This window comes from Battus philenor, unplaced genomic scaffold (genome assembly GCF_028537555.1).
Source record: "Battus philenor isolate CCGP_79_NKW_IND1 unplaced genomic scaffold, ilBatPhil1.0.hap1 SCAF_7, whole genome shotgun sequence".
In the NCBI taxonomy this organism is placed as follows: domain Eukaryota; kingdom Metazoa; phylum Arthropoda; class Insecta; order Lepidoptera; family Papilionidae; genus Battus; species Battus philenor.
Genome location: NW_027181737.1, coordinates 11,408,376 through 11,434,304, shown reverse-complemented (window position 1 = coordinate 11,434,304; position 25,929 = coordinate 11,408,376). Strand labels below are relative to the sequence as shown.

Sequence of the window (25,929 nt, the reverse complement as noted above, 5' to 3'; positions counted from 1 at the left end):
TGATGATGGAATCTAATCTCGATAATTTTATAAATATATTTAGGTGAACATAACGAAACGCTAGTTGAAACCGTTTTGTCTAGAAACTTAATTTAGATAAAATAAAGACGGCATTAATTACAAAGCTTCCGATATTGATAACTTAAGAAAAAACTCTCAATGGTCGTCAATATATCCTTGATCCTTGACCAAGCACATTACAATATATACGAAACAATGCATTGCAATAAATTCATGAGACTCTGTATCTAATGTAACTTTATGAAAGAAAATAATAAATGATGATTTTTGTGAGTCGGAAAATTTTGAATGCACAATTAACGGAGATAACATAAAATACTTTTAACGAATTATCGTTAGAGATAGGAAAAGATTTAAGAGACATTTTTAACACCATTTGAGTTTATTTTGTCATCACCATGCGGTTAATTGGTCACAAATATAAAAGCTTTATAGAGATGTAGCACATACAGTAGTCAGCAATTTGATTTAAAGCTTTTGCACTTATTTCTAATCGCCCTGTATAAAATGATCAATCTGAAATATGAAATATTACCAGTGGAATGCAACGAGGCCAATAACTTCTGGCAGTTTCCATTTAATTTTTAAATGTTTTTATACATTAGAAGTAATAAAATGTAGTATTATAACGGGTGTCGAAAATGAGACTTTTTATCTTTTTAATTCTAGATAAAATATTATGGATAGAAATAGCTTAAAGCTTAAGAAATAGCTTAGCAAACATTATTAGCAATGTCATTTCCAGAAGAAAGGCATATTAACATTAGCCTAAATATTGTTATGTTTTAAATACGAAATCTTGAATTTCTTGCAATAACTACGGTTATCTACAATACAGATATTCTAGTCATGTCTCCTTATGTACTTTTCCATTTAGATTATACATTAATTTGGAAATATTACTGTAGCTGTCACACATCACACAAATTTTACGATATGAACCATCTATCATATCGTAAAATTTCACAATTTTTATCGCGCGAGCTCCGTTCGGCCGCACTATTTAACCAAAGAAACAAAACAAAACGGATCACGCCTCTAGTGACGTCACCGCAACAGTACATCGCGTTGACAAACGTTGCCACAAAGTGCCGTTAATACACTGCAAAACTCTCGGAATCCCTTATTATTGTATGCACTAGATTGTATATTCCGTATGGAACAATATGCGGTTTACTTTACACAACAGTGTTTCTTTACAGTTACAATAAACAACATCTCTATTCCTAAAATACAAATGAATGCTTTAATTGAGTTTTACATAAATAAATATTTATAACACTATAATGCCTCATTCCGTTTTAGGTTTCTGTAAACATAATGACGTCAATGGTAGAATATACATTTATGTATATCTGCGTTATGAAAAATATCTACAGAAAAGTTTACAATTACAAGCTGAGGTGGACAGGTGTCCTTGTTAAGGTCAATGGCAGCGATGTAGGTTGTTTCAAACTGGTCCTATTTGAAGTTAACCGGAGAGACCTAGAACCAGCAGTGCGAGTCCAATAGTAGAAAATCATTTCATACATTGGACTGGACCATAGACCACATTGGTCCACAGCTGGACATAGGAACATCATCAGTTGGCGATTTTGAAATATAAGTAAACGTTACTAAAATTATTTGCACTTCACAGGTGTTAAATTTCAAAATTAAAATCATCGTTATTTAAAAATAAAGTGACATAATTTTAAAAGACCTAAGTGAAAAATGACGCGATTCCATATCAGTTTATTCGCATAAAGTTACAACATAAAACAGTTTACCGATAAAATTGTTAATCGTTATTTGTATGCGTTATCATGTGCGTAATTAACCAAATTAATTTCAATGTAGTCGTTCGAAAGAAGCTACTATAACTATATAGATAAGGTCCGCATAATAATGTTTTGTCGCGATGAAATTCGTATCACAGAACGACAGTTAATATCGGACAACAGACGAGTGCGGTCGTTACCATGACCAGCAGGCTTTTGTGTGCTAAAAGTTTTCTAAGATGTGCGAGTGCAAACGGGAACAGATGCATGTCCCACTATCCTATAGACGAACATATATTCGGACTTACAAGTGAACAACAACAGGTTCTCCTAAACATAACTTAAATATTTCGAAACACGTTTGCCCTTGCATTCACTTTGTATTGATAATCGACTTATATATTCATTGGTATCATTTTAACCAAGTCACTAACTTATTACATATGTGACTAAAATAATGTTCTATTTAAATATAAAAATATACAAAACGTTTAAAAATGTAATGATTTTTTTTCGTTATTTCAAAATTTGAATGTGATCACTTTGCCAACCGGATTGTCTTAAAATTGAGGAAATGAAAATAGTTTTATTGACATATGTCGACTAGATCTAACAGCGCGGTGTGGCATTATTGAACCGGCTTGACCAGAGAACATCTTGTTCACGAAATCTTAGGAACTGGCCGTATCACGATAATATATATTACTTACTTACGTTTTGATGGCATTGTAGATACTTTTAATCATCTAAATAATTAGATGTGTCATCTAATCTTACAAAGGGATGAAAGCAGATATGGTGTAATATTTGATATTGAGCAGCACAATCTTGTACTGTCTACCGTGGATTAAATAATTTACAGGAAATTGAAGTCACGTCAGTTTCTGTTATACAAATACGGAGATTATTGCGATTTCTTTTTAAATTTTTTATTTCATTAAATAGATTGACAAGTTTTTCGTAATAAAAATCAATTATACACAAAGATATACGTATGATTTGTGAGTAATTGTAGTTGATGCTATAAAATGAAAACATTAACTTTGTCTTTATTTCAAAATTAAAATCATCAACATTAAATTTAATAATACAAACGTATTGAGACGGGGAAAAAGGTTTTTTGTATTTTATAAATAAGAAATAGCAGTCAATTTTTAATAGGTGTTTGTCTGGTTGTGATGCCATTAAATAGATGGCGTTTTGGAAACCGAAATCCAAAAATGAAAAATGGCGGGAAACTTACTTCCAATCATTTTGAAAATTTGTAACAAAAATAAATATAATGCTAAATTCTGTAGAAAATCTTTTTTAAAAGTGTTTAAATTTGAGAAATGTTATGACTGACATCTTAAAAAGCTAGCGAAAGGTAAAGTTTGGAAAAAGGTCTGGACGGATAAAAGTTCAATTTTTATTTGATCAAAAGGTATTGAGTTGTAAAATTAAGAATTCTCTAATAAAAAATTATGAAACCGACCTGTTTCTTAAAGACTGCTCACCGGCAGTCAAAAGTAACGAGGATTTTTAATTAAAAACGAGGTGCAAAACAAACCACGGTCAAAAGCAGTCAAGCATAGCTGACTCCATAAAGACTCCGATGAACCTGCAATAAGGTAACCACGGTCCAAAGCAGTCAAGCATAGCCGACTCCATAAAGACTCCGATGAACCTGCAATAAGGTAACCACGGTCAAAAGCAGTCAAGCATAGCCGACTCCATAAAGACCCCGATGAACCTGCAATAAGATGTTGTTTATGTCAGAGTTTGAAATTCATCGTTCAATACATACCTTTGCTGCCAAGTAAAACTATCGATTCAAATATATATTATCCATACTGCCAATAGCTGAGATGAGTCTAGAGTGAGAAATAGATAAACACTTTCAGAATTGATCAACGAAAAAGATTTTTATCATGATAAAAGCATATCAAACGTATTTTTAGCCACTGAGCAAATATTGAAAGACCTTGCTTGCTTCATTTTTTTCGGATTCAGTCTCTTTAGAATACTTTAGATAAGTTTATTTTTAAATGGAAGTTCCAAAAATTAATAGTAGGATTGTGCAAAATGGCAACAAATTATTGGACAAAAGTACATATATATATTTTAATTAAAAACCAATTAACTATGATAAAAATATTTTTAATTAATATATAATTTTAATAATTAATATATCATGTAGACAAGAGGGAAATATAAGTAGGAATACAGATCAAGAACTACGGAACAAGTCTAACATCTTGTCAATTAAAGTATTTGCCACCACACTGTTACATCGTATTACAAAGGCCATAAAAAAAATCAATCTAAAGAACAGGTTGGGTTTATTAAGATCTATTCAATGATTGACCATGTCCACAAACTAAAAATAGTAATTGAAAAGTATAATGAATTTGAATTGCCATTATACCATTCATTGAACATATAAAGGCATTTGGCGCACATGACTGTGTTTGAAAGACAATGATCGTCAAGGTGGATATGGTTAGTACATACAGCTGACCACAACTATTTATAATAACAGCACCGCGAAAGTACTTAGAGGTTAGTGGTCCAAGATTCCAAATGAAACGGAGAGTCAAACAAGTGGATCTTCTCACACTCAAGCTGTTTATAGCAATAGTTGAATCTGATATCTTCCGGCAATTAAACTGGAAATACATACATATGAATAAATTTATATGGAAAACATCTTTTTCATGTAAAGTTTGCACATGACGTAGTATCGTTTTCAGAAAATCCCGAAGAACTAAAATATATAGACTTTAAACCGGCTAAAAGATGGAGTGATATAATTTCAAAAATTGCGGGAAATTCATGGTCAATGTTAGCCAGAGATAGAAAACTCTGGAATAAGATGAATGAGGCTTACGACGCTTCAGGCGACCCTTACTTTAAAAACAAAACAATAACTTATTTTAAAGAAATTAAAACTAATCGTGCTAAAAAAATTTAATTACCAAATGTAATATATAGGTTAATGTATAAATAAATAAAATGTGACATTATTCCCCAAGTATTTTAAATTTTCACGACGTAGATACATTGAAATAAATTAATAAATAAATGTTTCAGCTACGAAAATCAATATTTGATTTTGCACAGAAAGAATTAGCCCCGAAAGCAGCAGAAATAGATAGAGATAACAATTTTAAAGACATCAGGGAATTTTGGAAAAAGCTTGGTAATCTTGGCGCATTAGGTAAGCTTGTTGGAACATTTTAAATTTTGCATTATTTAATGATTTTGTTATTATTTCTATTGGTTTGTTTGCTCGTCTTCGATAAACCTTCTTCATATTTTACCATTCTATCTTATTTAGTGTCATCATCTTTCGTGTTGTTGTCGCTATGACTTAAATCTTTAAGCAGGCGCTTTTCTCATATTTCATACCGAATAATCAAGCTTTCATTTCGTTATCACAACGAATTCTTAATCTTACTATATGGATTAATTATCTCCATTCATTTTGTTGTTACATTACATAATCTAACAGAAGTAAATTGTTCACTGTTTATTTTGTCACTTTTCTTTTATCTAGTATACATTAAAAATTCGAATGTTGAAACGTATGTTTATGTTAAAAGAAACGTAAGTCAAACTTCGACGAATCTATCTAATCTGTAAAGTTTAATAATAAAGAACCGTTGTGTTTTCTAAATTTAAAGTTTTTTTTATTTTTACTTAAAAATGTTATTGTTGTTATAGAAAGGTAAAACAACCGACTGTATGTATCATTCACATTTTTCTTTAATAAATAGATGTAGCGCTGACTATGCAGTATATGACGTTTTCCAACAGGAGATATTCAACGTTTAATTTTAAGGCATAAATATCCGATCTTACTATGGTAGCTAGTAAGCGTGAATATGGAAAGAATCTGACTTCTGTTTATTCAATATATATTGTGGTAATCATTGGTATTGATACAGATGATGATTTGTTTTCTCTTCGTAATATCTTCATAGGTTCAAATAGTCCAGTTAAGTCAAGTTATTTGCTGTATCTCTTCATAAAACAATAACGAAAATTACATGACATTTCAAGTGTCATTAAAAATTGCGTGTTTTTTTTTAAAACAATCTTTTATTAATTAATTTCAAAATGATAGCTACATATTTTTTATCTGTACTAAAAAATCAGAAAATTTAAGAATACATAACAATTGAACACTTTCATAATTATTTGGTTTATTTTTTTCTTCCTGAGGCAATCGAACCATAAATAAATTAAATATCATTTAGTATTTCTGCTTTTAGGAGAGTTTGAACATACATGTAATTATCATTTCATCATTAATTATCATATGTTCAGAATTGTTTAAAATAACAGCTTTATCATAGAATAGATATGTTAATCAAAATACATTAACAACATCGTCAAGTTCATAATGATGCAATCTGTCATTTAACAGATAACATATTTGAGAATAAAACGTTTTTCATTAACTTTGTACAGGATGATTCATTGTGAAAAATGCTTTAAAAGTATATTAAGCTCATTCACAATCAGTTAATACATGGTAAATCCTATGCAAAATCAGTGATTTCAGAAGTAATTAACAACGTTATACTTAAAGAGCATTTTCAAAATTTAGATTACGATGTATTAAAATGAATAATTCTTTACTATCCACACCTGGAGACTGTACTGTCATAAGTTATTGGCTTATCGCATCCCAATAGAGTTTTATAGTGATCACTTTATGAAGGTGATTGGAAATATTTCTGCTGACAAATGAGCTATACATTCACCACTTTAAAGCTTTTATACCCATAAATAATCATCCTGTATATAAGCTTCATAATCATCATCATGTTTCGCCTACATTCATTCATTTTTTTGGTTTAAACCCCTTCCAATATCTGTGCCTCTAGGCAGTCTTTTACACGTGCACCTTATTCCAGCCGCTATTAAGATATTAAGATAAAAAGAAGCCTTTTATACCGCATCTTTGCTTACGTAGCCTCTAATATAATATTTTATGTTATTATATTATTTCCTTTCGTATCTGACGTAACCAACCTATAAATGTAAAAATTTTGCAATAATGTTTTATGACTAGATATTAAAAAAAAATGTTTTTATTTATTTAACGAATGGTGACTATTACCATATTGGCTATTACAAATTCCAAGGAGATGGTGCGGAAGGCGCTTAGCCTAAACCTCTTACTTAGTAACTAGGCTTGGATCATTATACAAAGTTATTACCGGTATAGGAGGCCTCAGATTTCTGAGGTCGGTTGTGTGGAGTTATATTGATCATTATTTATTCGCTTATAATTCCCATTCAAGGGTACCCAACGACCGAACCTAGACTTGGTCTGTTGCTACTGACTGGCAACCACTGCTATCACTCTTTAAATCCTTAGCGATGGGAGTAGAAGTATCAAAAACATTTCCTTTTCCTTTTCTTTCTACTAATAAAAATATGTGATAGCAACACATATACCAATCCACATAAGGAGTCCGCGTTTAATCAAGGGAGGGTAAGATTGGCCCGTGTCGCTTCTGACCGCCGAGTAGTCCTCGCTTCGCAATACTTACACTACACTACAGTTATAATACTATACATCTGTAGGAGTATTCTCTCTTCGTGGAAACATCTTATTTAAAATTTGAATACGATGAGCCAGGGTAAAATTGTAGTTTACGGATCTACTGTTTCCTCAAGCTCAATAACGATGAAGCTGCATAATACTCGTTTTTAGGGGCGACCGCCCGCTCCCTAACCGCGAACAGCGTGGGGAAACCAAGGTTGGATCCAGATTCCTACTTGGCTTGCCTGTGCACTCTGCTGTTTAAAACTGCATACACACAACATCAATACTACACAGCTCTACTCGGGTAGAGCGCTTTACTACGTGCGAAAGACTTAGTGTTACTGGAACGCGCCCGTCAAGCTTTGTTTAAATTTTAATTTTTAAATTCATGGACCCTTTCGCTCCGTCAACTCGGCTCCGATAAAGCTGTAAAAGCCCTCGGGCTTACAATATCAACTTCAAACGAGAATATTTATGATTAGCAGCACAATGTTCATACATAAGGAGTGGAAGCCGCGGACGGGCAAACACAGCGTAGGTCGTTCGTCCGCAATATTGTTAGACACTGTGTTCGTCAACGAGCAGTGAACGCCTTACAGCTGAAATGATGATAATGATAATTCAAATAAATTGAGATTTTAAAGTTTTGGTTTATCGAATTTCAATTTTAAAATTTGTTACCTCTGTTATCATTTTTTTAAATGTCTTCTTGTTACCATGCAATACTTTGAATTATCTTGATTATTGTTACAGGTATTACTGCAAATCCGGAATATGGCGGTACTGGAGGAAAATATACAGATCATTGTGTGATAATGGAAGAAATATCACGGTTAGTAGCTAATTTATGTATATCTATATTTAATTTCAATGTCAATTTAAATTGTGAAATGTTATCTAGTAGGAATCTCTACCGCGTATCTCCGAATTCAAACATTCTTATAAACTTGGTTTAAAAATAAGAAAAGATTTGTCTATTCTCTTGTTTGCACTGTTAATAAATGAAATTTCAAATTACCTATACTTACATAAATTATTTTAACGCTATTTTTAATACGTTCGTCATAATTTATGTTCTCGTAAATCAAGAACGTAAGGTTTGTTAAAAAAAATTATTTACAATTTGTAAAAAATACTTTAGTGACAGTTGAAACATTGCTGAATGATTTGATCTATTGATAATGCTCATAAACATTGGACATTACAATGTTATTAATATCATCGCAGAGCACTAAAGATTTTCTTCATAAACCATCATAATTTTCGCAAAGTTTTTTTCAAATTCGTACATATAACAAACGAAATTTATATTTAGGTATAAAATATTACAGTTAAAACCAAGTAGTTCTTTCCCTTGACAAGTAGAAGTGACCAGGTCACAGCGCCCAGATCGCTTGGTCTAAGGTTCTGGAATAGAATCCACGGACCGGCAAACGGAGCGTAGAACGTCCGCCTACAAAGAGCACAGGTGACCTCATAAAGGTTGTCAGACAACTCTGGGTGCAGGCATGGAAATCTATAGAAGATTGATTAAGTTCAGCAAAAGGCATCCTATGACTGTAATAACAATGGTGTTATATTTACAAATATTCTCAAGTTATTACAATTGACAAGAAATGTATTTAATGTCGTTGTTTCAGCGCATAGACGTCCACTGCAAGGCATAGGCCTTCCCCAAAGTATCTATGGTTAGATATACCATAATCGCCACTCTTAGCAGGCGAGTTGGCGATCCCAGTGTTGGATTATGGTACGCAGAGGACGTTGCTAGCCCATCCCCTGGAAACGTATTTGTGAGCAGTGTCAATCCTATATAATCAATGCACAAATGTGTGAATTATTTATATCTGCTTCTCAGGAATCAAATCCGCGATTTACGATCACAAGCCTCATTCCTTACCGCTGAGCTATCTTATATATTTTAATACAATGTAATTTAAATTTTATTTTCAGGGCATCAGGATCCATTGGCCTGTCGTATGGTGCTCATTCAAATTTGTGCGTAAATCAGATCAACAGAAATGGAACTGATGAGCAAAAGAGCAAATATTTACCGAAGGTTAATACGTTTACAATTATGTTTTTAGACTTTTTTATTATCATCAGCATCATCATCATTTCTGGTGTAGAAAGTCCACTGTACGACAAGACCTTCTTCTTCAAAAATTTTCAAGAACAACTGTTGAGTGATGCCTGCTTTAGCGTCTAACTTGATAAAAAAAGATGTCAATCGTCGAATCCAATCCAACTGGACTGCGTTACGGAAACTATGAAACATATTCTTTTTTAATATCATTTAGTGTCTAAAGACGAAGTCAAGTGAAGTAAGTCATCACTCAATTCAAAAAAGTCACTGGTAATGAATATTAAGTATTACCAGTCCGACTTATGGCACTGAAACGGGGTGACTTCGGGCCACATTGGGAAGCTCACAATCACTCAACGAGCTATGGAGAGAGTACACTGATATATAGATCTTTATCTATATACATTTTTAACTATTTATACTCCTATATTTAACTATTTTTTTTACTAAATTTTGTGCAATTTCATTTATTTCAACCGTACACTTTTTTATTTCGTATCGAGGAAAACAAATTATATTACGTTTTATGATATTGTTGAAAAAAATTACACCTGCACATTCGCGCCTAACCATAAGGTTAGGCGCGAATGTGCAGGTGTCGAATTTCTATTTAATACATTTATAGAGTATCTTTGTTTCGAAGTCCTAACTTACTTGAGTCGTTTCAGTCGATTACAAGGCCTCCACAAAGAAATCAATGGGGGGATATATCATAATCTTCACGCTTAGCAAGCGGATTAGTGATTGCAGTGTGTATTATGGTACATAGGACGCTGCTGCCCACCCTCTGGAAACTGGAAACTGTGAGCAGTAGCAATCCTATGTAATAAATGCCCAGAGTGTGAATAATATAAGACTGTATCCCGGGAATCTAACTCGCTCTTACTTACTCAATTAAATTCTTATATATACCCGGTGTAGAAATTTTTTTTAGACAAGTATAACATAAACAATTATGATCTCTATACTATATTTTAACGTATGCATTTTTCTTCAAAGTTACTGGTCTGAACCAAAGGCGAAAAAGTTATACGTTTTTTTTTCTATTTATTCGACTATATAGTTTATTTATTTCAGCTTTGTTCAGGCGAGCATTTTGGTGCATTAGCGATGTCCGAACCAGGATCAGGCAGTGATGTGGTGTCCATGAAACTCAGAGCTGAGAAGAAAGGAGATTATTACGTACTCAACGGTAATAAGTTTTGGATAACTAATGGTCCTGATGCTGATGTATTGGTGGTAAGAGATTGTTTTATTTCATTGTTTTGCATAATTTTCATTGGATTTTCTTCTCGATAAATTCAACATAACATAACCTACTTCCGTAGTATAAGGAGGAAATTGGAACTATTTATACCATGTATAATATTTATTTAGGTATTTAACAAAGCCTGTTCTAAAGAAAAAATACTTATTTCATTGTACTCTAAGTAAGTTAAAGTTTTTGTAACCTGTATTTCGTCTTGCAATAATCTGTGTTCGAGCTGTCGCTACTAAGGAAGTGGTTAACCTCAGAGGTTTAATAACCATATCTCGCTCGGAGAAGCAGTTAATGCCAACGAACAAACAGCGTATGTCAGTTATGAAAAAAAAAACTTATCATGCACATGTCATGCCTATTTCGGCTCCGAATTTGACCTTCGGAGGATTCAACCGGTTTCTAGTTAAAATAACACGACTAAGTGATTTGGTTTATTAATGTGCAGCTTAATAAGGTTTTAGTTTAAAATAAAAATTTACAGTTAGATATTAAAGGAAACGCCTAGTTCCGTCTAGGAAAAATACAGATTATAGGTGTAACTGCTTTAAGTGCATAAATGTACAGCTCATTTCGCAGCAGAAAGCTTTAAAGCTTTTACATCGATTTTCAATCACCCTATTTAAAGTGATTACTCTGAATTATGTTACATTGATTTAATTCTTCTTTTGGAATGCTACAGATCAATAACATCTGGTAATACAGACTGCAGAGACACATGTTAGAAAATAATATTAAAACCGATTTATCTTATCTATTATTACGATGTTTTTTTGCATAGGGTGTAGCGTATAGCATACAAGTTATACATTCACCCCCTTAAACTTTCAACACTTATAACCAATCACCCTGTATACTTATCGTAAATATTAAGTGATGTAGGTAAAGTTTTCTCAGCGTATAACATTATTTTTATGACAATACTTTTATATTCTTATCTAGTTCATAGCAAAATCAGTTGTATATATGTATAATAACGTATAAAGAATTTAAATGTATGATTATAATTATAGCAAGAACGCTTGTTACAGGTTTACGCAAAAACTAACATGACAAGCAAACCACAACATGGAATATCGGCATTTTTGATTGAAAAGGATTATCCAGGTTTCTCTGTCGCACAAAAACTAGATAAACTTGGCATGAGAGGTTCTAATACTGGAGAACTAGTGTTTGAAGATTGCAAGGTAACAAATGGTTTTTAACATGTTAAGTATAATAATAGCTTTAGAGTAAAAAGAGATTTCATATCCTAATAAAACACTGTTGTGTGAAATAATCTGCAGGGCTTTTACGTAGGGAACATTATGCCGTATTATTATTTATAAAAAAAATCATTAACATTTACGGCATTGTGTCAAAAAATTAAATGTTATTCACAGGCTGTTTGTTCGATTTCAAAATCGGATTTTCCTAGGACAAAGAAATCCCAAAGACCCACCCAACAAGCTGAACGCGTATTGTGTGGATTATGAACCATTCACAAAAAAATATATAAAAAACTTATGCATAAACATTTCGTGGGCGGTAAACTTTCTTAGGTAGTATGAAGTTTCGCACAAGAGTACTCATGTATTATATCTGGCACGTATTAAACAACATAGCAGCAACCCAAATGTAACGTGCATTTAAATTATAATTCGAACAAGAATTCTAACATTGGTGATACGAATTCGTTCTTCTATAAGATTGTTTTGTTACATATCAGTACTGTATATAAAACTTTTAATTTACGAGCGGTACGTCGATCGAAGATTATTTCAACCTAGGCATAGGCTTTCCCTATAGATTTACAATAGGACCGATTGGTAGCGGCCTGCATCCAGCATCTTCTGATGATCTTGTTTAGGTCGTTTGTTTACTTTTTGGGTCTTGCCCTAGAATCTTTAGACCCTAAATCCGACAGAAAGTCGCATTTCTAGAATGTCCGTAAACAATCTTTTCCATTTGTATTATAACCAATACATGACGACTTGAAGACACTTGATATTATTTCCTCAGGTGCCCGCTGCAAATTTGTTAGGAGAAGAGAACAAGGGCGTTTATGTGTTAATGTCAGGGTTAGATTTAGAGCGGCTGGTACTGGCAGCTGGTCCCGTCGGCCTCATGCAAGCGGCAATTGACTCTGCCTTTTCGTACGCACACACGCGAAAGCAATTCGGAAACTATATTGGTGAATTTCAGTTACTACAGGTAAATATTATGTTACTTTTTTGTTAAAAGTTTTTATATTTGTTAAATTTTACTTGGAAACCAATCAAGCAAAATAAAACAAAAAATGATAATAGGAACACAAAATAATAAATTATAAGATGTAGGATAAGTTATTGAAGTATCATAAGTCAATTAATCATAAGTACATATTGAACATATATGTTAGGAATAGAAGGCATCTATGTAGATGTAACAAATCATCGTATTTCAATATACAATTTGTTTCGGGGTAAACTCAAAACATAATATAAAAGGTTCAAAAGGCGTGATTAAAAACAATAAACATATTTTCCATAGAGTAAGATAAAATTTTTATTTGTCCTTTCAAATTTATTGCTTAATTGAATTTGAGATGGCGGAGCGCTGAAGGACTATTTCATTACCAAAGCGCAGGCGCTCCCTCGGATGTCTTGACTTGGTCGTCAACATTAGATGGTCTTTTGTATTGTTATAATATACCATTTATTTTTTTTATATTCATTTATTTACTTTGTTTTCCACATTGAATGTTTGTCAAGAGAGCAATACACATTTATCAATAGAAGCATGAAATTTGTAAACTGATTTTATATTATATATTGTCTTATTTAAACTTGTCAAATTGTTATAATAAGCTTTTTTATACAAAATAAATAAATTAGGATCTTCATTAAAGTCATATCTAATCATTAAATAAAACTACTATGCTTCCAAACGCGTTCTGATTCGATCATAACAAACGTTTTATTGTTACTTAAAAAATACTTTATCCAATAGCTGAATTTTTGTATTAATATTGGTTTAATAAACTTTTCTAATTTATTGTTAAGGGAAAAATGGCTGACATGTACACAACTCTGAGCGCATGTCGTTCTTACTTATACAACGTTGCGAAGGCATGCGACGAGGGCCACATAAACAGCAAAGACTGCGCGGGCGTTATTTTGTACTGCGCAGAGAAAGCAACAAAGATTGCTTTGGATGCCATACAAATTTTGGGTAATTATCTTTATTTACACAGATATTAAATAATATTTAATTTTTAGATGCAGGACTACAAATTTTTAAAACGCCAAATTTTTAAAATATTATCATAACGTTATTTATTATTATTATTTCTGAAACCAATGATTTTTGGATAAGGCGTAACTCACATTGATTGAAAGCAAATATTCTATACAGTCACTTCTTTCAAGCTTTTACACATACGAGTATAACCAATTATGCTGTGTATGATATTTCCATTTATGTACTGGCTTATAACAGATATCTCTGAAAAGATACGGCGCGAAAACTTTAAATTTAGCCAGAACATTCTACTTGTCATTGAGTAGAGAAGTCACAAACTAGAAAATTTTAACTGCAAGGGGGTTTACGGTGCGGTGCTTTTTAAGTATAAAACAAAGCTATTTCTTGTTATTTTAAAATAACTCAAAATGGATTTTATGAAATTATAGCCACAAAAGGCGATGCATTTCACATATAGCAGGGTATTAAATAACCTAAGATCTTATTGCATAAAACAAAAGGAACAACAATATCCAAAATAAAAAAAACTATTACAATTAATTTCTTTTAATGGCAACCAGGACTTCATAAAAATTATTACATCCCTTTTTATTTTTAAATGACTAATATTTGTTTTCATATTATTAAATTTAAATCTCAGGAGGAAATGGATATATTAATGATTATCCTACTGGAAGAATACTAAGGGATGCCAAGCTGTATGAGATTGGCGCTGGTACCTCAGAAGTAAGAAGAATGATCATTGGGAGAGCATTGAATAATGAATATAAATAAGTAACAATCAATAAAATGTATGATTTATTGCATTATTTATGACTTTTATACTTAAAATTATAACAGCTAACAGCTGGATAACATTCAAGATAGAATAAAAAATTCATATAACAAATTTTATATGTTGTAATTATTAAAATGTCAAATTTGTTGGCTCTATCTTGCAATATAATAAAAAGTAATGTTAATATGTTTGTGTAACATCATCAGTTGAAAAACATAGATACACAAAAACATTTTTTACTACATATCTTAGCAAGTGTACATAATAAAAGACCTTAAAATGACTGAAATCTCAAATATTATTTTTATTGAACACAATTTGTTAAGTTGTTATAAAAAAAACTCATTATTGTCAATAAAATGTGTTTTTTCACTTTCACTTTTATCTTTTTCTTAAAACTGATTCCTTCTCTCATGGTTTCCATTTTCCATTGCTCTCCTAAAATTCGTGAAAACGAATTCCCGAATCCCTTTATAAAACTTCACTAAATGTACAATACTGGTCACTCAATTTATTAATTTTATTATCACCATCATTTTAGCTCTGACATCCAACATTTTAATATAAAAACCAACTTGTGGAATAGTCTATAAACAAAGATATCTTTAACAATTGATACATTACAACAATAATGATTAGAATTTTTATGAGTAACTCAATAGAATTACAGTTATTACTCCCACCAAAAACTAACAGAAAAGCTTAGAGATAATGATTCAACACAATGCCACCATTTAGGTGGTATATATAACATTTGACCTGGACTCAGTGTACAATAATATGGCCGAGCTTCTTTGTATTTAGGAAACTTTTCAAAATTAGGCCTCCTTGGATCAACTTGAGCTGTATTGTGTAATAACGTGTCTTCATATGGATATAAATAGTCTGTGTCCTTAGGGGAAAATAAAAATATTTGTTTCTTTCCAACAACTTGTGCTAACAAGTTTCTTTTCGAATCATAATGTAGAGGTGACAGAGTGCCTTGTGGACCATACCATGCATTTATATCCACAGGTTCATTAGTATCAGAAAAACAGCAATATTCTGGCTCAAAAATATCTTGCTTTAATTCTGGAATGTGGTCAAAAAGTTGGTACTGCGCTAAATAACCAATTGGCCCATTAGAGTTAAATATGTGATTCTTTATAAATTCTTCTATTGTCATGAGCTTCTGAGTCCATTCTGTATTAGTATAATCTCTACCCAACTCTATTGCTACAGTTCTCATACCAGCAAGTTTAAGAAAATAATTCTGATCCTTCCATTTTTCTATTGCTGGCCAATGATCAATACAATTTTCTAAAACTACAGGTTTTTCTTGCATAATATAGTCTTTATAAAAAGTTTCCATATCGGGACAATTTAATATGCCTATTAGTTGCAAATTTCTAACATCATTTATAGATTCTTTGACACCCTCTTCTGGCATATGTACTTTAATAATATCATTACGGGGCATTAGGGAATGGATAATCGAAGCACATTTTTGCAGCAATCTTGGTTCTTGTTTTAGTGGACAACCAAAAAGAATACCATGATCAATGATTTTAAACAATTCTTTCCATATGTCGTCCACTGATCCCTCTGACACGTATAAATGGATTAATAGCTTTAAATAGGATGCTATAGTTATGGTTTTTCTTACGTATAGTTTTACGTCTACCCATTTTCCTGAATTAGCTAGTTCATACATGTAATCGAGAACTGCTTGAATTTTTAAACTGCATGAAGAATCAAGGTCCTCGACTTTATTTAAATAATCCGTAAGTAAAGATTTAATTACAAAGTTGAAATCGGTTGCCTCTTGGAGCTCAACTAAAACATTATTTTTAAATTGAACAAGTTTTGCAAATACTTTATCCATTGCCATTGTAATGTAACTTAAAATATTTGACAATTACATATTCATAACAAAAACTATTTCAAAACATAACCTAGACTTAAATGACAGTGCCAGTTAACTGATAACCAAAACAAAGTTGAAACAACTTCGTTTCAATCCTGCAAATATTCTGTATATGTGTATTTCTGTATATGAATAGTGTACAATTCAATATATTTATGTAGTACAACGCTTTGAAAGGAAAATATTATCATTTTAATAAAAAGATTTACTGTCAAAATGTCTATGGTATTAAAGCAATTTAAAACATTTTTTATTATTATCTTGAATTATTACTTTTAGATTTTAAAGAAATACAAAAAATAATTGTATTAAAATGTTTTTCAAAAGAAGCGTTATTGCTGCAATTTATAAAGACATAATCGAAAGTTTTGATTGACCTTGACCTCAACGTAGAAAACAGTCTTCTAGTCTATGGATAATCATATGACTTTCGCACGTGATCTGTCAGATTATTTACATCCGAAGTAGAAAGACAAATTATTATTTTTGATTGCCTCGTGGTAATCGGATACAAGTAAAGATGCATGGCAAATCTGACCACGAGAATGTCGTCAAATGTTTAATGTGAGGCAATGGCATTGTTTGATAAAATTTTTACAACAAAGAGAAAACTCGATTACGTTGATCGGGGCTCAAGAAACTGGGCCAGGTATGTGTTAGAGGATGCATTTCATTCATTTGGTTCTATTTTTGAGTGTGGCATGTATTGGAAGTGTTGACGCACGACAGTTGATCGTTTTGTCAACGATAAAAGCGTACGTTGTACTTTCGTATTGTGAATTGGTTTGACGCAAACGTCGATGGCAGTTCGGCGAGCGTCACCGACAAATACTACGGGAGGCACGAACATGTGATAAGGGCAAAGAGCGGGGTGCGGGCTGCGGGCGTGGGCGCAACGAGCGCGTCACTCAGGAAGAGGGGAGGCATACTTTGTTGTTTACTTATTACTTACCGCGAGCTAGTACACTCGCACATTCCACTCTGGCCGGCCGACTGACGGTTGAAACGGCTATCGACGTGCATTTACAACCTTTCTGTATTGCATTTCGTTAGACGGTGAATTTGTGTGGCAAGGATTTCCCTCTTACACGTGAACAACTGTGTGCTATGAACATTTATGACTATGAAATAAAATGAAATATAGGTAAATCATTTGGAGTGTTTTATAATTCCGACCTGTCATATGACAGGTTTTAATGTGTATATCATCATGTAGTATACTAATAAATAAAGTCCAAATCTAAGTAGTTCTAGGCAGTGTAAACACGTTTATATATTGATGTGTCATGTGGAATTAAGTGTTGATATGTCTAGTATTGGTGAAATTTTACTTACATATAAACTATTTCACACACTGTTCAATTTATAAGTTAAGGTTTCAATGTGTAATGTATCACTATACACATGTTTTGACATTTGTATACTAACAAAGAACAGGTAATGAATTTGTTAAGCATTTTTAACTTCATTACAACTGGGCTAAAGTTCCTTTTGGAATGTCAAAGAGTGTTTGACTGCATATGCATATAAGAGAAAGTTTGTTGTATACTGTAGTATGAAATTAGCCTGCTTCAATAAGGTTACTCTTTATTTAATATATATGCAACATACAGTTTACTAAAAAGTTTTTAAAGTTATTTTAACTTAATTACACTTAATTACTATTATCCTAAATCTCTGGTTAATTTAATTTAACTAACATTATTAGTAACATAATTTCTGTTAAAATTTACTGTTTTGCAATGTTTTCAAAATTTACAATTCTTTTCCTTTGAATTAAAAAAAGCTTCCACTCTGTCTGATGCCTTAATTCTTATATAGTTGAAATTAAAAACTATACCTATTATTATTCTAAAATAATATTTTTATAACTTGTAACTTTCTGTAATTTTATTTTACAATTCATTTATATAAAAATACTTCTAAGGTAAAAGCTAATTTTAAAATAGGTAATGAAATAGCTAAGGGAAAATTGATTAGTTTTCCTGGGCTTGAGAACAGATTTTAAAACTAAAACTAATTAATAATAACTATTGATAGCAAATCACAGTTAAATTATGAATTTTGTCATTAAGAATTGTCATTGGGTATGTAAAGAAATTGATAATATTCTTTTATTCACAGGTCTCGTGAGATAGCTCCTGAGCAAGTTAGATTGCTTCTGTTCAAAGAATGTGATTGGAGAGGACGGAAGGTTCTGTTTGATTCATCCACTATAGAAAAGATTCCAGCTGTCAAAAATGATAAACCAAATCTCAAACAGAAAGAAGGTGTACCATGTATTGTGGAAGTTGCAGACGGATTTAGCTATGTGGTAGGTTTGTTACATGTTATTACATTTTAAGGTGGCTTAAAATAAAGTTTGATACCCAACACTGGGCTATATTAAAAAAAAATTATATATTTAATTTAGTATAGTATACAATTTGTTCCAAACTTAGGAAGCAAGTGATCAAATATCAAATTAAGTTTGTCTCATTATCTGTATGGATATCATTATATAGCATCTTTAGATTTCTATAACAGATTGTGATTATAGGCACTGTTAAACTGCTCCATAGCAACAAGTAAAATTAAAGCAGATATGACATGTAGATGTTATTTTAAATTTAGAATACTAGGTTTTTAAATACAAATAGTATGTTTCGGTATATAGGAAATATAAATTTGCTTCGCATTTTGATGATAAACAAAAGTGTTATTACACTGATAAATAAACTTATTTTAGAAATATTTTTTTTACTTGTTTCTAGTTGTACAGGTACAAAATGTATTTCTAATTAGTAATTTTAATGATATCAATCATGATTTCTCTTTTAATTCGAATTTTTAAAGTATCGTACGTAATTATTATATTTTGTTGACCAAGCAAAAATTTAAACTGACCTAAAATTCCTAGAAGATTTTAGTTTCTAATTCGAAAACTAAATTAAAAAAATACACTAGAAGTTGTCGATGCTAATATATATATCACTACGAGTATATAGAAACATCAGGAGTAGCATAAAAGAAAGTATCAATCTTTTTACTTCAGAAGCTACGATATATCTTCGTCTTAGGATCGCAGTTCGCGCATTCGATTCTGAAAAGATTAATATATATATATATATATATATATATATACAGACACACATTACACGATTAATATAAGCGTTACAGGGTTTTCTTCCGACACTTCTCCCAGCGCTAACGCTTCGAGGTAAGGCCTATACGGGTGCTCTGGTTTGCTACGCGGGTATTATCGACGACCGACAGTCCAAGTCCAGGTTCTCCTTTTAGCCTAGTTTCTCCATGGAGTGTCCGCCAAAGCGATCTAAGAGCTCGGCGGCATACCAATTCTGTGAAATTGTAGTATGTAGCGGTCAGAACCGAGGTGCCTCCGGGAGTACTCGAAGTTAGCTATTCTAAAAGAGGTTTTACCATACGCGCCTCCAATAATAACCCTGTATTTTGTTTATAATTAAAACTAGATACTATAATCACGTCAATGTGGTAGTGTGGTGATTAATACCTTTATGAAATATCTCAGAGATACGTAAAAATAAATCAGTTTTCGGTGTTGACTTATAATAATTAATTATAAGTCGAGTCGAGTGGATAACGACAGTTTTAGTTTTTTTAAGTTGTTAATTACAAATATAAGTTTCACGTAAGCGCAATAATCGTAGGTATCAACTTTCTGTTACGAAAGTGCTTGCTTTTACTACCACATGTGTATTTCGGGAATTTGACCTTATATTATGTTATCAAATTATACTTCTCTCAATTCAAATATTGCAGCTTGTTAGGTATCAAATTCAGGGCCCGAGATGTAATAATAATGCATGAAGTAGAATACTGATGTAAGGCGATGGATACTTCATCTGTGAGTTACACATGAGAAATATGTGTTACTAATTCAATGATTTCTCTAAGAATCCTGTGAGTAAACCGCTTGTGTTATGAAAAAGAAGATTAAATAATGAACGATTGACGGTAGGAGCCAAGGAGGTAGCTACATAGACGGTCTTTAAAAACCTTGCCTTTTCTGGATACAACAATGTGTTCTATCAATGATAAAATATCTAACTTGATATTAAAAACCGATACACGAATTCAAAGAAATATCGATGTAATAAGGAAATAAATAAAACGAAAAAACAAAGACGACAGAGGAAAGCGGCACGTACATGCCATGCTTTGCGGAAGTTATGTAAAGGCTATTAATTATCAAGAAGACATCTTCCTTAGCAACATCGGCTATGAGGATAGAAGATAAAAATAATTTTATACAAAAAAATATATTAACTCTTTATAACGGGGTAACATGTGTCATGGAGTGTTTGTAGATGGAATATACGAGACGTGCCCCTCGGTCTTGTTTGCGTATCCGCAGTATACGGAGCGTTATCAAACTACGAATAAAAATAACGCAATCATTGAGACATCGCGCCGTCACGAGACTGGACCAATTCTCCGTTTATTCGCATCGCTTGCGGTCTATATTTAGATCACTTTATACGTTAGCCTTTTTGATTACAACGAACGCCATAAGTGGTACTAATCAACAACGTACGCTTCAGGCTTTTACATGAATTGTTGTCTTTCCAAATATGGTATTGATGATGCGTGTGTGCGTACAGTTTAGTTCGAGATAAAAATAGGCAAGAGATTCTTAGTTTATGTCAATAATTGTTTCGTTTCCTAAACTTATTACATATCTAAACATCCACAGACTGATGACCTGGCTTGACTTTTTCTCTCTTGTTGTCGAATTTTATACCCCTGGAAATATTAAGAAATGTATAGGATGTAAAGAGTGCATAAAACAACAGATCCTTGTATAGTTTTTATCCTATGTTAGTCTATAAGTAGTTAAGTTTCCTGAGAAAAATACATATTTAAATAACATTTGAATAAACAATGCAATTTCGATGACGTTGATGTCGTATTAACACAATTTCTGTTATGCACATAATGGCACATATTTCGTTTCTTGTCCACTTCAAATCGTTATCACGTTTGTGACGTAAATAACTGACGTATGTTTTACGAAAGTACATTAGTTATTCCAATTGAGTCACTTTATTATCTAAAGAAACTCGTAGACATTGAGGTACTGGTTTGTTAGATTTTTGTTTGTAATAATAACAAATTTTAATACGACGACAAGGTTTAATTTATCAAGCCTTTAGTATTTTATCTAATCTAAGGTACTATTAATCATGTTACTGTAAAGATAATTAACTGTTTGCATTGGAGGACATCACGTGAACTATTGTTTGTCGTAATCGTGAGAAAACCGTGCCTATTTTTAATTGTTAAACAATTGCGCAAATTCTTGTTACGTTTAAAGCGTTTGACGATCTTTCACAACTAACTAAGATCGTCAATATATTGACTTAAAATAGTTGCTTACAATGATGGTATAAGATATTTCTGAAACTGGCTTTATATTTTTATTGGACTGCTTCAATTTCTTACATGTAATTCTAAGCATAATGATATATAATATATTCAGTAATGGATAATTTTCCAACGTCCTTATCTTTCAGCGTATTCTTATATTTTAAGATTAAATATGCATTCTTTTAACTTTAGAACATGTTCTTAAAATGACTCCCAATTGAAATAAAAACAAGTACTATATTGTTACTTTTTAGAATCATTTACAATTTAAATGAAATATATAACCACGAACCATAAATTTATATTACACAACCCCTCAAATTACCGAACATTTACTATTTCGATGGAATAGAAATCTAATATTCAATCATATTTAGTTTTTATCCCGGTTTATGGCGGTCTCTCTCAGATGCATTACGTGAGCTAAAATGGGTTAAAGTTTAGGAGTATATACATGGTGTTTTCCAATACAGTAAGTAGAAAAATTGGTCTATGGTTGTAATTAGTGAGTTCTGTTCGTGATAAATGGTCGTATGAAATTTGTCGTTGTTGCTACTCACAAATAATGAATGGAAATATCATCAGGAAAACTTTCTTTATTGGTACGGTACTACAGTCTTATTTGAGACGAGACATATCTAGATATTATGAACATCACAGTAATTATAATTATAATTATTTTATTTAATTGTTATGTACACCACGAACTGCCCTATCCTCCATGTCTCTCATAATCTCATAATTTATTTATTTTTTTAGTTATATTCTATGTTATTTTTGTTATATTTTCTATTTTTTTACATCGAGTTTTAGCGTACAATAAAGAATAGTTAAATAAATAAATACTGTCTTTAATCATCTCAACATTGATATTCTATGCTTATATTCCATTGATAAATTCTAAAGTTTACTATGACGTATTGTTTATTTTACCCCGTACATTTCACAGCTATAACGAAATAAATTAGGTTATAGGTAAAGGTTTTAATGAAGTGACTGTATAGCATATTTAACAACAAAAAAAACCTTTGAGACACTATTGGAATGGGACGGCCCAATAACAGACAGACAGTAAACTTTGATTAATTTTAATACGTAGTGTGATACGGATTTTGAAAACATTTTTTTCTGTATTATCATTAAGTTATTTATTATTTCTGAAACCATTGATTTTTGGATACAGTGTACCATACATTAGTTGATAGCAAATGAGTTATACACTTATCACTTTGAAGCTACACCTATAATAAACCATCCTGTAGCATTTGTTTCATTTGATATTTTTTTACAAACCTATTCCATTTGCTTTTATTTTAGAAACGTATTGTATAAGATTACACCGCAACTTATATAAAGGGACGTTACATAGCAATGAATCGATGCACACGTCTGTTGCAGTATTTTGCGTCGTTGCAACTTTGTTACGTTTCTAAAACCGATTCCATTAGAAGCTGCAATTGATCGACATTGTAATAAAAGTTCTAAAACATTTCATTGATGAATGTTCTAGTATTATCTAAACCAGGTTTACCGATTAAATAGTGGTGTTAATAATATTAATTAGATTTTGTGTAGCTTTAAGCTGCTATGATAACTTCTACAATACACGACGATTTCTAAATAATATATTAAACATTTTGAAAATTAAATGTGCTGTGTTATTATACAAGTGTCCTATTGTTGGTCGTATACTCTTGATTATGGGTATTGTTGTACAGTCCAGGCAAAGGCCTGCTATTTTTTCTCTCCGGGGTACTTCGCAGACATTTTTTCAGAGGTAATTCTGTGAGAGCTTAAACCTGATCTGTCTAGATGACCTCTGGATTTATAGTTATTCATTATATTCTGAATAAGTAATGTAATACTGGTAGGGCATAACTGATGCCGTTCATCGAATTACGTGTTTGATGTTCTGTACTATAGATATTTATTTTACACTATTGTACACCAAAGATAATTAAAAAAAACTTTAATTTAGAGCTACAAGAGGCGGTTTTATCGCTCTATGAGAGACATGAAGGAGAGGGTAGTTTAGGGTGTACATACATACTTATATATACGCTCATATATACATTTCAATATATATATTTAGGTAGAAAAAGTATACCATAAATAACAAATGCTGCACAATATCCAATTTTAGAGACCAAGGAGGCGCTCTTTTACTATTTTTTGAATGTTAACGGCGATTTAGCGCATCTTATTGGTGACAGCAGTGAAAGATTCCTCTAAAGATAATACTACTATATAATAATACTAATTAGATAATAATTAAAATCGATGTAATTATTCAAACTTAATGAAAGAATATCCACTATACACGAAGTTGTTTTTGGATAATGGTAGTCATTGTTTTGTAATCGTTTTAGGATTTCTTTGTAATCAATGCTTATAGTCAGTCAGGTTATATTTTAGCGGATACGGTACTCAAATAAGTTTTGTTGGCAGTACAAAGGGCCGGCGGCGGATGCAAGTGCTCTTGGCGACATGATATTCGGTGCGGTCGCAATGAATTACAAGAGCGTCTCACTAAAGATTCACATCATGAATGATCCTAAGAGGTAAATATTTTTTTTATATTTATTCATTAAAAATGTTAAGACTGCGTTAACAGATAAAATGTTATAGGAAAACATTTTTATAAAACACACCAGTTATATTTTTTGTATATAGCTCATATTGGTTTGAAGAAGACGACACATATGTATGATTTTATGCAAAAGTATTTTAGTAATTTTATTCTTTATACCCCAAATGCCAGTTTCTGTACGCAAAAATATATTGATTTTTAATCTAGGACATTTTTTAAAATATCTACAAAACAATGCAAATACAAATTTTGCCGATACATACCTATGATTTTCATATTGTGGATTTACACACGGGTGCCGGGTCCAGTCTTGTAGAGGGAGAGGTCTGGTATGCTGCTCGGGGCTGCCAACCCGCGTAGCAGGTTTAAAGAAGCCTCCTTAAATTTCACGAACAGACTTTTCTCTCTATCGAACTAAATCTCAAATGTTTTGTCAATATTTCATTCGTAGCCCGCTCCAGAAATGAACTGATACTCGCTCTCGAAAACAAATGAGGAAAGAAAAGTGATGATAAACTGTCATATTTTAAAAATCGACTAAAAAAATCTGTGATATAGATAATAAAGAAAAAAATGATATTAGTATTAAACTACGACAAATAAATGTAAAAAGCAAGAAATAAACAAAAAAATAAAAGAAAATGTATGTATTTACGGTCTTGCAGGCGATGGAAGTAAGGTGATGTACGAAAAGAAAGGTAAGAAAAGGAATGCAAAATATTATAAAAGGATAAAAGAGAAATAAATGAAAGATATTAAAAAGGATGAGAGAGGAGCATGTCTGTAAAAATATTCTTCTAAGAAGAACGAGAGGTCCCTAGAAACGGTGGTCATTTAAAAAAATTTACTCGCTCTCGACAGCCTGAACCCACTAACGGTTATAGAGTTCGCTATTGTACCTCTCCTTCTTGGAGCATATAAATTCACTATAAATTCATTCCTAGATTGCACTGGACCTTTTGTTAGGCACATGTTTTCTAAGGAACACGAAGTTCTATTAGTCCACCACGTTTCCATGTTCTAGAATAAAGTAAAAGTACGTTCTAGAAGACGACGCCGCCTCATGAACTGTTACGTGTCCATCGTATATTCATTAAATGTTATCTTAAATTTGTGTTATTAATCTGTTGACATCTTAGTAAATAATTATAAACTTTCAAATTTGCCAAATAAGTGTTTGTTACAAAATACTCGATATTAAGATTATCTGCTGTAGTGATGTATACATGATCTTAATACGTTGTGTGTCATACCGGTTAGAATTGGCCACGTTCCAGATTCGGCAAACTTCGAACTGTGAAATTGAAGTGATGTATTGACCGTAAAATAAATATACAACCGCTGAAAGTTTTTGCAACGTGAAGTTATTCAATTTCAT

The 25,929-nt window shown here is 31.8% G+C and overlaps 3 protein-coding genes across 7 annotated transcripts in view; 2 read left to right on the top strand and 1 right to left on the bottom strand.

Moving 5' to 3' along the window:
* Positions 1-1,964: 1,964 nt before the first annotated feature.
* LOC137930789 (isovaleryl-CoA dehydrogenase, mitochondrial) lies at positions 1,965-14,983 on the top strand. The gene is made up of 9 exons (XM_068774084.1): positions 1,965-2,105; positions 4,854-4,980; positions 8,077-8,155; positions 9,277-9,382; positions 10,487-10,648; positions 11,699-11,854; positions 12,669-12,860; positions 13,691-13,859; positions 14,530-14,983. The coding sequence occupies exons 1-9, from the start codon at positions 1,983-1,985 to the stop codon at positions 14,661-14,663; spliced, it is 1,248 nt and encodes a 415-aa protein (XP_068630185.1). The 5' UTR covers positions 1,965-1,982; the 3' UTR covers positions 14,664-14,983.
* Positions 14,796-16,597, bottom strand: JMJD5 (Jumonji domain containing 5). Its single transcript, XM_068774085.1, has one exon. The coding sequence runs from the start codon at positions 16,535-16,537 to the stop codon at positions 15,341-15,343; it is 1,197 nt and encodes a 398-aa protein (XP_068630186.1). The 5' UTR covers positions 16,538-16,597; the 3' UTR covers positions 14,796-15,340.
* Positions 16,598-17,022: 425 nt separating this feature from the next.
* The window catches only part of LOC137930788 (folliculin-interacting protein 1), a 33,562-nt gene continuing 24,655 nt past the window's right edge, over positions 17,023-25,929 (top strand). Inside the window, exons 1-3 of one of the 5 annotated variants that reach the window (XM_068774079.1) lie at positions 17,023-17,222; positions 18,698-18,887; positions 24,410-24,522. In XM_068774079.1, the coding sequence (XP_068630180.1) occupies positions 17,146-17,222; positions 18,698-18,887; positions 24,410-24,522 (380 nt within the window). In that variant the 5' untranslated portion in view covers positions 17,023-17,145. Of the gene's footprint in view, positions 17,223-17,553; positions 17,718-18,697; positions 18,888-24,409; positions 24,523-24,664; positions 25,250-25,929 lie in introns of those variants that run through there. The other 4 variants (XM_068774080.1, XM_068774081.1, XM_068774083.1 and 1 more) reach the window with 4 other exon arrangements.

What these genes read in the sequence shown, in the direction of transcription:
- LOC137930789 (XM_068774084.1), top strand. Translation starts at nt 1,983, where the DNA reads ATGACCAGCAGGCTTTTGTGTGCTAAAAGTTTTCTAAGATGTGCGAGT. An exon ending in GTGAATTTCAGTTACTACAG is followed by an intron (nt 12,861 to 13,690) that starts GTAAATATTATG and finishes TTTATTGTTAAG; the next exon opens with GGAAAAATGGCTGACATGTA. An exon ending in GGATGCCATACAAATTTTGG is followed by an intron (nt 13,860 to 14,529) that starts GTAATTATCTTT and finishes TTTAAATCTCAG; the next exon opens with GAGGAAATGGATATATTAAT.
- JMJD5 (XM_068774085.1), bottom strand. Translation starts at nt 16,537, where the DNA reads ATGGCAATGGATAAAGTATTTGCAAAACTTGTTCAATTTAAAAATAAT.